Source organism: Muntiacus reevesi, chromosome 2 (genome assembly GCF_963930625.1).
Source record: "Muntiacus reevesi chromosome 2, mMunRee1.1, whole genome shotgun sequence".
Taxonomy (NCBI): Eukaryota; Metazoa; Chordata; class Mammalia; order Artiodactyla; family Cervidae; genus Muntiacus; species Muntiacus reevesi.
Window position 1 is genome coordinate 105432367 of NC_089250.1, and position 15322 is coordinate 105447688.

At 49.9% G+C, this 15322-nt stretch overlaps 1 protein-coding gene across 1 annotated transcript in view; it reads left to right on the forward strand.

Moving 5' to 3' along the window:
- LOC136159825 (collagen alpha-1(XIII) chain-like) overlaps positions 1-15322 on the forward strand; it is an 82626-nt gene that overhangs the window by 54815 nt on the left and 12489 nt on the right. The window contains exons 28-34 of the mRNA XM_065922495.1: positions 3742-3783; positions 4753-4779; positions 5703-5783; positions 9703-9738; positions 11843-11896; positions 13208-13261; positions 15219-15254. Of these exons, the coding sequence (XP_065778567.1) occupies positions 3742-3783; positions 4753-4779; positions 5703-5783; positions 9703-9738; positions 11843-11896; positions 13208-13261; positions 15219-15254 (330 nt within the window). The remainder of the gene's footprint in view (positions 1-3741; positions 3784-4752; positions 4780-5702; positions 5784-9702; positions 9739-11842; positions 11897-13207; positions 13262-15218; positions 15255-15322) is intronic.

The following is a 15322-nucleotide window of genomic DNA, read 5'->3' on the forward strand; positions in this document are numbered from 1 at the left end:
ACAACATTTCCTGAGCACTCAGGATCGTTGTTGTGAAGTTCGCTCCACTGGTCAAGTCCCTCGGTGGCATTCACATGGCACCAGCCATGTTCCATTCCCAGTGCTAGAGCCTGCAGACAGGAAAAAACAGACCTCTCCTGGGCAGCAAACAATCTCTACCTGTGGGCACTAGAACGGCAACAGCTCAGGGAGTCGGGTGAGCACCCCAGAGGATGGGTCATTGGAGCAGGGTCTGTAGGAGTTTGCCCAGAAGCTCCAGAGGTAGGCTTTCCAGAGAGAGAGTATTCTTATGAGAAGTGTGGTGGTGAAGGGGAAAGGAGAGAACAGTGGAGTGAGAGGCAGTCAGGATGGAAGCCACCTTCTCATAAGACAGGAGGGGATCAGGCTCAAGGGAAGAGCCCGGAAAGCAAGCGAAATCAAGGATGCATGAGGGAGAGCCTGCGCCACCCCAACACCACTGCAGGGAGAGACCCCCAAAGAATCTCAGTCCCCAGAGAAGTCTCCTCAGCCACCCTTCAGTGTCCCCAAGCCCCGTCAGCATTTAGTAACCCAGACTTGATTATAGAACACGTGTGTTATTTATTTGGATAGCCTCCTAAGGAAATGCTCTGAAATTCAGGAAATGCATAATATGTAAAAATGTTCCTTGCAGATGTATTTAAAGTACAAATTGGAAACAGCCTGCATTTCTAACAAGGAGGAAATGATTAAATAACTTACCGCAACAATACTAATGGTAATAATAGTCCCCATGTTGGAGAGTTTTTCTTATGCCAAGCCCTGCTCCAAGCCCTGACTAGTAGGAACTCATTTTTATTCCATTCGGTGAAGAGCACATCAACATGGAAAGGAGGTTTTTGGGGAATATGCAAAAATGAAAAAATGGGTTTTAAGTGAAAAAAAGAACCAAATTTTATACATATATATATATATATATATATATATAAAATATCATCATAAGTATAGATAGACATTCAAATACATTTTATGTATCAAGAGTATAGAAGGAAATAAAACAAAATATTAGCATTACTCAGAAATATTTAGGCTTTTTCCTTCTTTCAATTCTCTGTCTTTAATTAATTAATTTTTAAAATTTATTTATTTTTTAACTGAAAGATAATTGCTTTACAGAATTTTGTTGTTTTCTGTCAAACCTCAACATGAATCAGCCATAGGGAGACATTCTCTTTAGTTGCTATGTTAATGAATTTGTATTCCTTTAAAATTTTTAATATTTTAAGTTCTCACGTAGTAAAAGTGACTTTTCAGGGATGTGTGTAAGGGTCTATGAATTTTAATATAGTCATGATTTTTATAACCTCTACCCCCATCAGGATATATGATTTACTTGTTTATACTAAGAAAAAAAGTAGTAAACATTTTTTTTAAGAAGGTAGAGTTTGCAAAGATTGCATTCCCTACAAGGTGACTACAGTATTGCGGAGCTAAAAACTGCACGTGGCCAAGGACAACAGGAGTTCCCTGTCTGCCGAGTGCAGCGGCTGCCTTTGTGGTCACCTGGCAGAGGGTCCCCATGCTGGCCACACTCCAGGGGATTCTGTCCCTGGAAAGGTGAGGTGCCCAGGGAGAGTCCAGAAGCTGAAGTAGGGGGACCCACTCAGAAAAGAGCAGGCAGGTCTCCTCCCAGCTCTTGGGTAACTGACTGTGGACAAATGGATGTCCATCTTCACCGGAGACAGAATCTACCCTTCACAGCATCCTCCTCTGAGAGGAAGACCTCCCAGGGTTCCTTCATCTTCACTGTCCAGTCCAAATCTCTTCTACTTTAACCTACCTTCAAAGGAAATGGAGACCCATATTCCCCCTTCTGTTACCACCCTGGGGAGCTTGAGGAATAGTCTTGAGAAGCATCTCAGTCGCCTTCCATTCCAGATAACCAATCTGTTTCTTTAAGATAAAGGTCTCAAACCCAAATGCCAGCCAGGACCAAGCATGCAACAAGTGAATGCAAAAGGTCTGGGTTCAAAACAATAGAGAGGGACTTCCCTGGCGGTGCAGTGGTTAAAACTCTGCACTTGCAGTTCGGGGGGGGGCACAGGTGTACATCCTAGTCAGGGAGCTAAGATCCCACATGCTGCGTGGCACAGCCAAAAAAAAAATAATAGCAAAAAACAATAGGGAGTGGTGAGGACTAGGGTAAACCAAAGAACTGAAGCCCCACCAAGCAGGGAAAGCTCTCCTTGAGCTTCAGGTAATTGTTGCCAGGCAAGAACAAGAACAGGTTCAACAGCACGTGAACCGTGAACTTCCAGACGTTCAAGCTGGTTTTAGAAAAGGCAGAGGAACCAGAGATAAAATTGCCAACATCCGTTAGATTATTGAAAAAGCAAGAGAGTTCCAGAAAAACATCTATTTCTGCTTTATTGACTATGCCAAAGCCTTTGACTGTGTGGATTACCACAAACTGTGGAAAATTCTGAAAGAGATGGGCATACCAGACCACCTGACCTGCCTCTTGAGAAACCTGTATGCAGGGCAGGAAGCAACAGTTAGAACTGGACATGAAACAACAGATTGGTTCCAAATAGGGAAAGGAGTACGTCAAGGCTATATGTTGTCACCCTGCTTATTTAACTTATATGCAGAGTACATCATGAGAAACGCTGGACTGGAAGAAGCACAAGCTGGAATCAAGATTGCCGGGAAACATATCGATAACCTCAGATATGCAGGTGATGCCACCCTTATGGCAGAAAGTGAAGGACTAAAGAGCCTCTTGATGAAAGTGAAAGAGGAGAGTGAAAAGTTGGTTTAAGCTCAACTTTCAGAAAACTAAGACCATGGCATCCAGTCCCATCACTTCACGGCAAATAGATGGGGAAACAGTGGAAACAGTGGCAGACTTTATTTTCTTGGGCTCCAAAATAACTGCAGATGGTGACTGCAGCCATGAAATTAAAAGACACTTACTTCTTGGAAGAAAAGTTATGATCAACCTAGCATATTAACAAGCAGAGACATTACTTTGCCAACAAAGGTCCGTCTAGTCAAGGCTATGGTTTTTCCAGTAGCCATGTATGGATGTGAGAGTTGAACTATAAAGAAAGCTGAGCACTGAAGAATTGGTGCTTTTGAACTGTGGTGTTGGAGAAGACTCTTGAGAGTCCCTTGGACTGCAAGGAGAGCCCACCAGTCCATCTTAAAGGAAATCAGTCCTGAATGTTCATCAGAAGGACTGATGTTGAAACTGAAACTCCAATATTTTGGCTACCTGATGCAAAGAGCTGGCTCATTGGAAAAGACCCTGATGCTGGGAAAGATTGAAGGTGGGAGGAGAAAGGGATGGCAGAGGATGAGATGGTTGGATGGCATCACTGACTCAATGGAAATGAGTTTGAGTAAACTTCGGGAGTTGATGATGGACAGGGAGGCCTGACATGCTTCAGTCATGGGGTAGCAAAGAATTGGACACGACTGAGCGACTGAACTGAACTGAACTGAACAGAAGAACAAGAGCCTGGGGCTGCCAGATTTTCTGGTTTTTCAAAAACGTCTAGAAGAATAGACATTTTGAGGCATTAGGCTTTTTTTCAACATTGTGTAGGGAAATGAGTTTTTATGAGTTTCTGACCTGTTCTAAGCGTTCGTTTGGGAGACTGTGTACTGGCGGTTCTGTCTTCCCCCTTGCAACTCCAGCCGGACCCCAGACTATGGCAAAAAGCAGGGCCACTGAGAGTATAAAAAGGGGTGGGCTAATCATTTCCCTTTGGCTTCTAGGTTCCTGGGCCACCAGGGCCAGAGGGGCCTCCTGGACCTCCGGTAAGTTTAGAGGGCTTGTCTGTGTTTCAGTCCACTGTGACTAGGCCCCTAACGTCCCCTCTCTATGGCAGTCACTGGGCTTAGCCTCAGCCTTAGGTCAACTATCATCTATTTCCATGGAGGGATTTTCACATCCACATGCGCCCTCCATGCTCCTTTTCCCTCCCACCTTAAACAGGCATAATCTCTGTGACACCAAGGAGCCTGGACATTGCCTGGTTTCCTGGAAAGAGTTGACAGGCTTGACAGCCCCTAGGTCTGGTCATGGGGTCTGGTCCTTCCTCACAGAAGTCAAAGTCACTCTGTTCCTTTGCTATCAGACTTCTGTTCTTCTCCTTCTATTCTGACTAACCAGCCAGCAGGATTAAAATAGAAAGTGACCCGTTTAAAACTGACTCCACTATGTTGGCCCTTCCATAGTTACAGGTGATAAGTCACCTTTAAAGGGACCCCTCTGCATTATACCTAGAGGATCCCTAAGCCTCCCCCCAGACCAGTAGATGCTGGTCCCTGCCTCTGTGGGGTTCACAGTCCCCATGAGGATGGGTCACCCCATTGCCACTGGTACAAGTAGTAGCAGTAGCAATAATGGCAGTCGCCAACATTTATTTAAACTTACTATGTGCCTGATACTATGCTAAGCACATTGCACATATCAATTTATTTCACTTTTGCTGGGTTCTCTCTGAATTTTCCTTTCATGACACTGAGTATTCTCTCATGAGTCAGCTGTGGGGGCCACAGAGAGATTCTCAGTTAGTACCTGACTGGGGAAGCCTGGCTCAGGCCTCACTCCAGAAAGCCCCAGCAGACCCCCTTTAGCATTCCCTTCTATCTACCCCAGGCAGGGATCCCAGGCCAGGCTCTACACCCTAAGCCCTTGCCCTTTTGTGGTCCAACTTGTGGACAACGAGAGTGACTTAACCAGAAATGCAGTTCTGAGGTGCCTTGTTTTGATTCCAAATGCAGGGGCTCCAAGGCGTTCCTGGACCAAAGGTAAGAGGAGGTCATGTGGCAGGTGCTGGGTGAGGGAGTGGAGGAAGGAGCCCTGTCGGTGAGGACAGAGAAGAGAGAACGTGCTTCAGAGGCAGACCAGCTGACCCCTTCCCTAGATGGAATTATGTGACACTTTAGCCAGTGGGGTAGAATTAGGACAGAATAAAGTCCTGTGGTCCCATTAATATCTATCACTGATGCTGGACAGGCTTTGGATTTAGAATTTTCCCATCCATCAATTGACCCTACAGAGTGACAGGTTAGATTCTTAGCAAATGATGAGATCCTTTTTCCATGTAACCTACCCCAGACCCTTCACTCACCCTGAGGTGTAGGTGGGAGACAGAGGGTGGCAGAGCATGGGACCCCTTCCTGGGACCAAGCCCACTGGACTCTGGCCTGGGATTCTCCCAACTCCCTCCCTCAACATCTCAAATGGATACAAGAGGCTGCAAGCCGCTGGCATGGGGAAGCCTGTGTCTCCTGCACTAACATTCTCCGGGGAACAGTTTATTTCACTGATTAGTTTGGGAGACTCAGAGATCCAGTGGCAGCATTTCAGGCATTTGCCAACCAGGATCCCCAACGTCCCAGTTTTTCTACTATGCAAATGGTCGTCTATGCCAATGCCTGACCTGGAACTCATGGGGGTTTGTCTCCTCTCTTGCCATCCCCTTTCCCTGTGGAGATCTCAGAGTTACTACAGAGACACAAGGGACTCTAACATGAGCGGAGCCAGGTGAAGAATTCAGTGATTCCTGGAGTCCCCAGCCAGCCACCCCTGAATGAGCCACCTCTTCCTCCTCGCTCCTCTGCCTGCCCCCCTCCCCACCACCCACCCCTGTCTCCAGGACCCCAGAGTGCAAGGGTGAGCTGTCTGGGCCATGCTCTTCTGTGATCTCACCCACCTCCCTTCCCTACAGGGGGAAGCGGGACTAGACGGAGCAAAAGGAGAAAAGGGCGTCCAGGGAGAAAAAGGAGACCGAGGTCCTCTGGGATTACCCGTAAGTATCGCGGACCCTGCACACTGGTGTGAGGAGCCCAGCCTGGTGCTCCTGAGGAGGTGCTGAGCAGGGCCCCAGGAAGGACCACTGGAAAACTCAAGGTTCAAAAGTTGTGAGCGCCCCAGAGCTCCGTGGGGTTTTGCTTTCCCACCTGGACTAGACCATGGGCGCGAACTCTTGCTGAGGGCCTCCTCTGGGCTGGCCCTGGCCTAGGTTCTGGAGGAATGTGGATTTGAACAACTCCCCACCCCCACCCCAAGGAGTACCCAGCTGGAGAACCAGAGGAGGCCCAAGAACAGCCTTATTGTGCTCAGTCCTAATTGTGCTCGTTTGAGGCAATAAAAATCTCCCTTTACTGGGGCCGAGCTTAGAGGACTTGAGAGCACTGGGACAGTGGAGTGTTCTCTATCTCTTTGCTGCTTTCCCAGGCAGACTCCAGGAGAGCCCTTGTTCTCAGCTCTTAAGCACTGGCCACAGCAAGAAGCTTGCAAAAAGTCAGATCTTCCTGTCCCAGCAGGCTAAGGCCATTCACGTCTCGGTTCCCTGAGATCTCTGATCTCAGCTAAAGGCCCCAGGTCAGGGTAGGGGCTGCTTGGTAGGCCTCTGCATCTCCAGATGTGGGGCCTGGGCTCAGTGAAATCCTGTGCCCCAAGCTCCAGTGGGAACCCCGCTGGCCTGGTCACTGCCTCACCTGTCTCCAGGGAAACGCATGTCACCACCCTCCCCAGAGCCCTGGGCTCCACCCTCCCTCACACCCCCGTGAGGTTGGCTTGCTTTGTTTGTTTTTCAATATATGGAAGGAAACTTTAGGATTCCCTGTAATCATTTTATTAACGGGTCAGGAGAAAAAAGTGAGTCACTTGAATTCACAGATGAAGTCAATGGCCCAGCTGGGCCAGAAGCTGAGCCTTCACTGAGGCCACAGCCTTGCAAAGAGAGCTTTTCCCAGCTACTGGGGCTTCCTCTGTCCCGAGCACAAGGCCAGCTCCCACTCTAGGAAACCATAAAAAAGCAGGGGAACGATAGGAAGCCCAGTTGCCCCAGCTTGGCAGGGCTAGAAGGTCTGGTTAATGTAATCACAGCGACCAAGCAGCAAGAGCAAAAGGTATGATTACACCTCATTACTGCATCAAATGTGGGAATAGTTAAGGAGCTGATTTCGCCTGACAGACTACAGTAACTGATGACTTTAGCAGATACTTTTCCCGTGTCTTAAGCTGTATCCGGAATGATTAAGTGTTTTTTACTATTAGAGAGCCTTCCAGTCCCCCACTCAACCACAGACCTCTCCTTGTTCACCTTCATGGCCCCCACGACCCTAGTAAACTTTGGGGAATTCAGTCAGAGGTTGACATGAAGACCAAACAGGTAATGTAAACAAAGAAAGCGCCAGACGAAAGACAAAGTATACAACTGTCTTTAATTTTTCAGCTTTTGATAGAGACAAGGGAACAGAGAAGTACTTTTGCTGGCTTAGAAAACAACAGAGCAAACAATATTCATAAAAGACAACTAACATGGACTTCAGAGGGACAATAAGGAGAAGTGGGGACTATGGTTCACTGGAGACCGTGTGTCTCTTCTAAAAGAGCCCAGTCCCTGCTCAGTTCAGTTGACTTGCCTTAGGGGAGTGAGGGTCCAGTATTTCTGCATACTCTAACTTTTCTAAGGAAGCTAGACATCTGGCATTTGATGGAATATCTCATTTTCTAATATTAAGTCAAAATTATTTGCAATACTACAACCCATATAAAATATGTTAGTGGTCCACATACGGCCTCAAAACCTCCAGTTCATGCCCTCTGGTCCAGACCGCTCAAGATAACTCGGTATTAATACTCCATAGACAGATTTCCCTGGTCTTACAGTGGATAAGAATCCGCCTGCCAGTGCAGGGGACACAGGTTCAATCCCTGGTCTCAGAAGCTTCCACATGCCTCGGAGCATGCACCACAACTATTGAGCCTGTGCTCTGGAGCTTGGGAACTGCAACTGCTGAGCCCACGTGCCTCGACTACTGAAGCCTGTGAGCCTAGACCCCAGGCTCCTTAACAAGAAGCCACCACAACGAGAAGCCCATGCACCATATTCTTCATTCTACTTAATGAAAAATAGCCCCTGCTCACCACAACTAGAGAAAGCCCACATGCAGCAAAAAATAATAAATAAATAAATTATGTATATATATACACATATTAAAATACTGCATAGACAAAGTATATGGATGTTTAGCTCAAGTTCTATTTTTAGGCTTCACCCCAGTGTTTTAGTTCATACAGCAGCAACCTGTGTTTCCAGGCACATCCTGCTGAGTTCTTCCTATTTACCCTGCAGCAGAGATTCTCCATGCGGGCTGTACACTGGAATCACTTGGCGTTTTCCAGTGTGCTGTTTCCCAGGACTCCCTCTTGGAGGCTCTGTTTGAATTGGGCTGGGGTGGGCCCAGGCATCTGTATTATTTAACATCACCCCCAGGAGATTCTGACACGGTAGCTGGGGTTGAGAACCATAACTTTCTAGGCCGTAAGCAAGATCAGTCCCAGGAGTGTGTGGTCCTAGGACTGAGAAGCAAGGCCCTGTGAAAAGGTGAAAGTGTTCGTTGCTCAGTCATGTCTGACTCTTTGTGACCCCATGGACTGTATAGCCCACCAGGCTCCTCTGTCCATGGAATTCTTCAGGCAAGAATGCTGGAGTGGGTGGCCATTCCCTTCTCCAGGGGATCTTCCTGACCCAGGGGTTGAACCTGGTATCCCACTCTGCAGGCAGATTCTTTACCATCTGAGCCACCAGGGAAGCCCCCTGACTAAGAAGCGACACCCTGAAGGATCCTACTACCTGATATCCTTCCCCCAGGATGAAACAGCTCCCTTCCCCCCTCTTTCCTGGGGGTATTCCCCCACCTTTAAAATCCTGAGGCCTAGGCTCATTTCTGAGGCTTAGTTGGAAGCCACTTTCCAAAACTCAGTCTTCACTAGCCTAGAGTGTCCTAGCTACTCTTTCCCTGGTTGTCATGTCGGCATCATCAGCTCTCCTAGGTGGGCTGAAGGAGCAGCATCATAGCCCAGCACAGGGGCAAGAGCTCTAATTCCCACTTTACTATCACTAGATGCTGCCCAGTGAGCGGGTCTTAATAGCATCCTGACTGCCAGCCAGTTTATTCCAAGGAGCAAATGGCCTTAGCCCTCTGTCCTAGAAGCAGTCAGCTATTTCTAAAGCCTTTTTCTATAGAAGAGGCCCTGTCTGGGATAACATGAATGGGCTGAGTTTGTGTTGAGCTTTGCCAACTGTAAAGTGCCAGAGAAATGTCAGGCAACATGAATATTATCATTCAAGGCCCAACTCCTCCCACCTAGCTGAAGCTGAAGTAGGCCAGCATCTACTGGATGTTGTAATTCAATGTTGAGCCTCCTGGGGTCCCCCAGTGTGGACTCACATCAACAGGTATGCAGAGGAGGCTGGGAAGACCATCCTTACCTGGGCCCCACCTGCCATGTCTTCCCCCAAGTAAGACTGGTCGTAAAGGATGCACTAGCTCTGGTTCAGACACCTCTCCATGAGTTTACCTTCTGTATCTCTTTCCCTGGAGCACTGCAACCTCCTTGGAGAGAGGTTTCTGAGAGAGGATGAAAGGAGAGAGGGGAGCAGGGGGCACAGAGGATGGGGATGGCCATTGGCACTGATCTCCATCCAGCTTGCTCAGCAGTTGGCCACACTGCACTCAGTGTCTCCATGTTTTTGTTGGTTTTCATGTGAATACATTACCTGTCCTCCCAAGCTTATTTCTCCCATTTTGTTTGATGACCAGCATTTATGTCTGTCCAGAGTCACTGCTTCACTCACCTCTCCCCTCCCTGGCCCCTTTTTCTCCCTCCCGTTCCTCCCTTCCCCTTCTTCTGGTCAAACTGTTCCCTTTGTCCAGGGAGCTTCAGGTTTGGACGGCAGGCCTGGGCCACCGGTGAGTGTCACTTCTCCATTACCCCTCCACCCACCCCACCCCACCCCACCCCACTCCTGGCCTATAAGCCCTTTCATCTGTCCTGCTGTGGCCTCGTTTTTTTCCGTAAATCATGGCTTATCCCACCACCGACACCAGAAAGTGCGATCTGTGCTCGGTTCAGAAGTGCTTATTCAGGCCTCTTGACCAAAGACAATAGGCCTTCATCTGTTCATAGTATGCACACAGGGTCCTCAAATCTGAGTTTCAAGACCACTGGATGTGGGGTGGGAGGCTGCTCCAGTAGCAAAGAATCTGTTCCTAAAGGAATGCTGAGTTCAGCCTGGGACTCAAGCCCTGGGGCCACTCAAGTTTGGGCCATGACTCACCCCCACCAAACACAACGGTGTCTGTGTGTGCCCGTCATGCTGTGCTGTCTTCATACTGTGAGCTCTGTCCATCTCCTGTCTGCCCACAAGGGCTTTCTCGTCCTGTGCAGCCACCAGTCTGGTATGTATGTGGGTGAGGCCAGCACTGATGGGTGAGGGCGGGTGTGGCACAGAGGAGCACATAGGCAAGTCCCAGCTTAGTGTTCGGAGAGCATTTTACATCCACACCTTCCACCACATCTGCCTTACACCACAGTCCCTTTCTCTTTATCCTCCTTGCACCTAGCACACCTTTCCCAGGTGGCCAGTCTGAGCTAGAGGGATTATCTGTGGCTGAAATCAGAGAAACCATGATTTCCTCTCAACTACTTATTCCATTCATATTGGACAGAGGGGAGCAGTGCATATGTATACATTTATATTTTCTGTCCCCTTTGAACCTGAAGGATTTTTCTCATCAAATCAATAACAGAAAGTTAAAGGAAAATGTTTACTTGCCAGTACTAACATTTATTGGGCACTTCCTAGGTGTCAGGCCCAGAACCAAATGCATGCCATGTTTTCATCCATTCTAACCTGGCAGCAGCCTGGGAGGCAGACACTCCTGTTCTCATTCCCGTTTTACAGGTGGGAAAACAGATCCTTAGGGAAACCAAGAAACTTCTCCAGTGTCAGTTTATAGCCTTCGAGGAAGGAGTTTAAGCTGACCAGTGACTTCAGAGTGCTATTCTGACACTCCGTCACAGACGTCCACAGCTTCTGCTCCTCCCTCAAAGGGGCCACCATGAACATCTTATGGCTCTTTTCTTTTTTTTCCACATAAAGTAAATCAGCCCTTCCTCACTTGCTCCCCCCACCCCCCCCCACCACCTGTCACAGCTACATCCCAGCACCACCGGGAACCACCCATAAGCCCAGTCCCAGTCCTCATGTCCTGAGCAAGAAATACAATCACTGAGGCTGAGCAATAGGAAGCTCTGAATTATAGGTTTCACCTAGCAGGGCTGTAAATTAGGAACCTGGAGAAGATGTCTAATTATGCCCTAGCAAGCCCCCCTCTGTTTCTAAGCAACACAGCGCTGATCCCTCCAGCTGCCCCGTGGGGCTGCAGCCCTGAGTCAGGGGCACATAGGGCACACCTCCACGGCAGGCCAGCATCAGCAGACATTCACTAATCTCTCTAATCCAGTCTGTCCCTCAGGGCCTGGGATGGGGACAGAAGGCCCAGCCTGAGGCTGAAGGCCAGGGCCCGCAGTGGGGGCGGGGTGGGGGTGGACAATGGCTGAATGACCCTCCCACGCCTGCCTCTGTGTGTGCGTCTGCATCGGTCTCTGTGGCATGAAGACCCTCCCGCTGCATGTGGAGCTGCGTCAGCAAAGGGGTTCCAGCCCTCAGCCTCCCCACCCCTGGGATGGCATCAACTCCCTCCCAAGCGCTTCTGGGAGCAAACTAAGCAACCGTTTTCCTGCTGTTTTCAGCCTTGGCAAGCTTGGTTGTGAAGCGAAAGGGTTTCCTTCCTCAAATCTGGCTCTGAGGCAGGGGGGAGACCTTTCTCCCCGAGGCCCCCAAAACCAAACAGGAACGCGGCCCAGTCCAGTGACTGCCCTGCACGAGCCGGGCCTCGCCAACCCTGAAAACTGGGCCTCTGGACCTTGCTCATCTCCAGGCGTCGGGCGGGGATCCCGGGCTCCCCCCAGTGCTAGGGCCCTCACCTCCGCGTTCTCTCACCTCCCCAGGGTACTCCAGGACCAATCGGAGTTCCAGGCCCAGCGGGACCAAAGGGAGAGAGGGTGAGTGTCCAGCGAGCCGGGAGCCTGGACCACCAGGACCAGGGGCCCCTCTGCCCCTCCTCTGCCTCAGGTCCTCAGTCCTGGTTCCTGCGACCCACAGGGCCACCGTGTCAGCCCAGCCATCTCAGCCCCCATCTGTTCCTCCTAGACCCCGCCAGCACCTCATGCACGTCTTCTCTTGATGATCCCTCCCAGCCTGTGGGGGTGCAGCAGGCCTGGGGTGCTCATTTTTTTTCTGGCGGTGCCACTCAGCTTGTGGAGTCTTAGTTCCCCAACCAGGGATCGAACCCATGCCCTCTACAGTAGAAGCTCTGAGTCCTAACTACTGCCCCTGCCAGGGAAGGCCCATGGGTGCTCATTTTGTAACTAAAAGTGGACAGAGACTTGGAGAGCCTCCTCCCTTCAATTTCTGGTCACCTGGCTTCGGTCACAGGTAACTGGCAAGGCCCCAGACCCTGCTGTCACCAGACACGCCTGACCTCTGCAGTGATTTAGGGAAACAGCATGGAACGTAGTACCAGGTGGTGTTAGAAATCCTGGAGACATCAAGAAGCCAGGAGACCTGTGCATCAGACCGGCTCTCGTGGGTCACTCTCCCCCATCCAGTGCGGTGGGCTTGTGCAGGGGTTGGAGGAGGAAAGCTCCCCACTCCAGCTCCTCCCAGCCAGGCCTGGTTTCCACATTCTCAGGGCCTGGCATCACTGCAGGGCTGGCACAGGCACTGGAGCCCTGAGTGGGCATCTGCGGGGCTCTCCGCCTGTAAGAGCAGTTAGCCCACCCTGCTGACTCTGCCCACAGGAGAGGCTTTGTCTGTTTAGCTCTCAGACCACACAACTGGGGGGGCGGCGGGGAGGGAGCTGCAGGAGAGAGATGTGGGCTCTGCAGCCATTTGGGGAGCCAGGGTGGCTGCTCTGAGGGTGACACCTGCAGCTTCAGAGAGAAAGCAGAGCTCTCTTTCTCTCCCCGTTGCCCCCCTCCTTCTCTCTCCCTGTCTCCCGTTCCATGCCCATGTCCTGCTCCTTGTTCTCCTCCCCTGCGGCTCCCCCTGGCCAGCCGGTACCCCCGCCCCAACAAACACACACTGTCCACGGAGGCCAGGATCTGTGGAAGAAGGCTGAGAGGACTCCCAAGCCCCCTCCTCAGGACACGTGGCCCATGCCGTCACCCCACCCTCCACCCAGCCCTTACTTCCTGGGAGCCTCTTTGAAGAGACTGGAGAGGTTGCCCAGGTTTCGTATGAAAACAGAAAATAGCTGTCGGAAGGTTGTTACCCCATCAGGGAAGGTTCATGTGTCCTTTCTCTGGTTTCAGGGCAGCAAAGGCGACCCTGGGATGACAGGACCAACGGGAGCAGCTGGGCTTCCTGTAAGTCTCATGGGATCAGAGGCTCCACCCGCCCGGGTCCCCCACCACAGAAGCACTGTCAAAACAGAATATCCAGGGCCTGGAGCAAAAATTCTAGGGCCAAGCGAGGAGAATTCTCATCTCCGTGGCAGACGAAGCAGCCAGCTGCCGCCAACCCAATCTCTAGAACTCCCCTGCTGGGCTCTGCTCCAGGCAAACCCTGGGGCACATGGCCCCTGATAGGGAACCAGGTCCTCCGCAGTGTGGACCGTCTGACTCACATGGCTGATCCCCTTCCCTGGAGGCCTTTGTGTTCCATGCAGTGAGGGTCTCACAGGTGACTGTGCCCTGGCCCCTGCCCTCACGGAGGGACAGAGCCATGTCCAGATCAGGACATGGGAGGGAGGGAGATCAGGATCAGGCAGGGAGACGTCTCCCAAGACAGGCAGCTTCCCAGGGGGATGGCTTCCCATTTGCAACGAACTTCTCTTTGCTGGGTTATAAAAGTCAGCTGCCTGCGACAGGCAAGACTTTGGTTTCCCACCCACTTGAAGATCGTACACTGATTGGGTTCCAAGCTCGGCAGTGCTTCAGCACCTCCAGCCAATCTTTGCTTTACATCCCTCCCCAGCGGAAGACAAGGGGGAAAAGAATTGAACGCAGAGTCTTGTAGAGAGGTTTAGTCACAGCAGCATCATTTGCAATAACTAAAAATGTGAAGCAACCAAAGTGTCTGTAGATACATGAATGAATAATCAAAATGTGGTATATGTGTGCAATGGCATGTTTTCCAGTCTTAGGAAGGAAACTCTGACATGCTACACTACAGTGAACCTTGGGGACATTTAAGTGAGATAAGCCAGTCACAGAAAGACAAATACTATATGACTTCCCTTACATGAGGTATTTATAGTAGTCAAAACCATAGTGACAGAAAGTAGAACACTAAGTGAAAGGTGGAATGAGTAGTTACTGTCTAATGATAGAGCTTTAGTTTTGCAAGGTAAAAAGAGTTTTGAAGATGGAAAGTAGTGATAGTTACACAAAAACATGAGTGTACTTAATACCACTGAACTGAATGCTGAAAAATGGTTAAGAAGGTAAATTTTGTGTATGTTGTGCTGTGTGCTAAGTCACTTCAGTCATGTCCAACTCTGTGCGACCCCATGGACTGTAGTGTGCCAGGCTCCTCTGTCTAGGGGACTCTCCAGGCATGAACACTGGAGTGGGCTGGCATGCCGTCCTCCAGGGGATCTTCCCGACCCAGGGATCGAACCCACATCTCTTCTGTCTCCTGCATTGAAAGCTGGGTTCTTTAACAGTAGCGCCATATTTTACCACAATTTAAAAAATTGAAGGAAAAAATAATAAAGAGAGCAGCTTGCACCTTGAAAAGAGGGGCTCAGGAGCTTTGGAGTCATTTTTCTAGCAAGAGGCAGGTGGGATCTAGGAACTCAAATCTGGTCAGTACTCTGACAACCCAGAGGGATGGGATGGGGTGGGAAGTGGGAGGGAGGTTCAAGAGGGAGGGGACATATGTATACCCATGGCTGATTCATATTAATGGATGGCAGAAACGAACACAATTATAGTAAAGTAATTATCCTCGAATTAAAAAACAAAAAAAGAGGCAGGCGGGAAAGCCATGTAAACACCTGCCTATCCAGGAGAGGTCTTTGCTCCCAGATCATGTACCTGGCATGCGCCATCTAGAAGAACCTGACCCCAGGCCAGCGTGTTGGCTACAGAGTGAGAAAACCAGAAATTGTGTTTGACTTTACCCATAACTCATTATCTGTCTCTAGGTCAAGTTCCTTGAGTAGGTGTTCTTTGTCCCCCTTCTGTAAAATGGAGCTCATGAAACCTGTCTCTGATGAATTAGGCACCAGTAAAGAGCTTTATGAGCCTGGAAGGAAGGACTGTATGGCCATCCTGTGTTTTCTCCTTAATGTGTCTTTGTTTCTCGGATTTATTGCAGGGTTTACATGGACCACCCGGAGACAAAGGAAACCGGGTGAGTCTGAGTCCTCACACTTTGGCTCTGATTACTAATGTCTTCATGGCGAGGTGGAATGACCAACT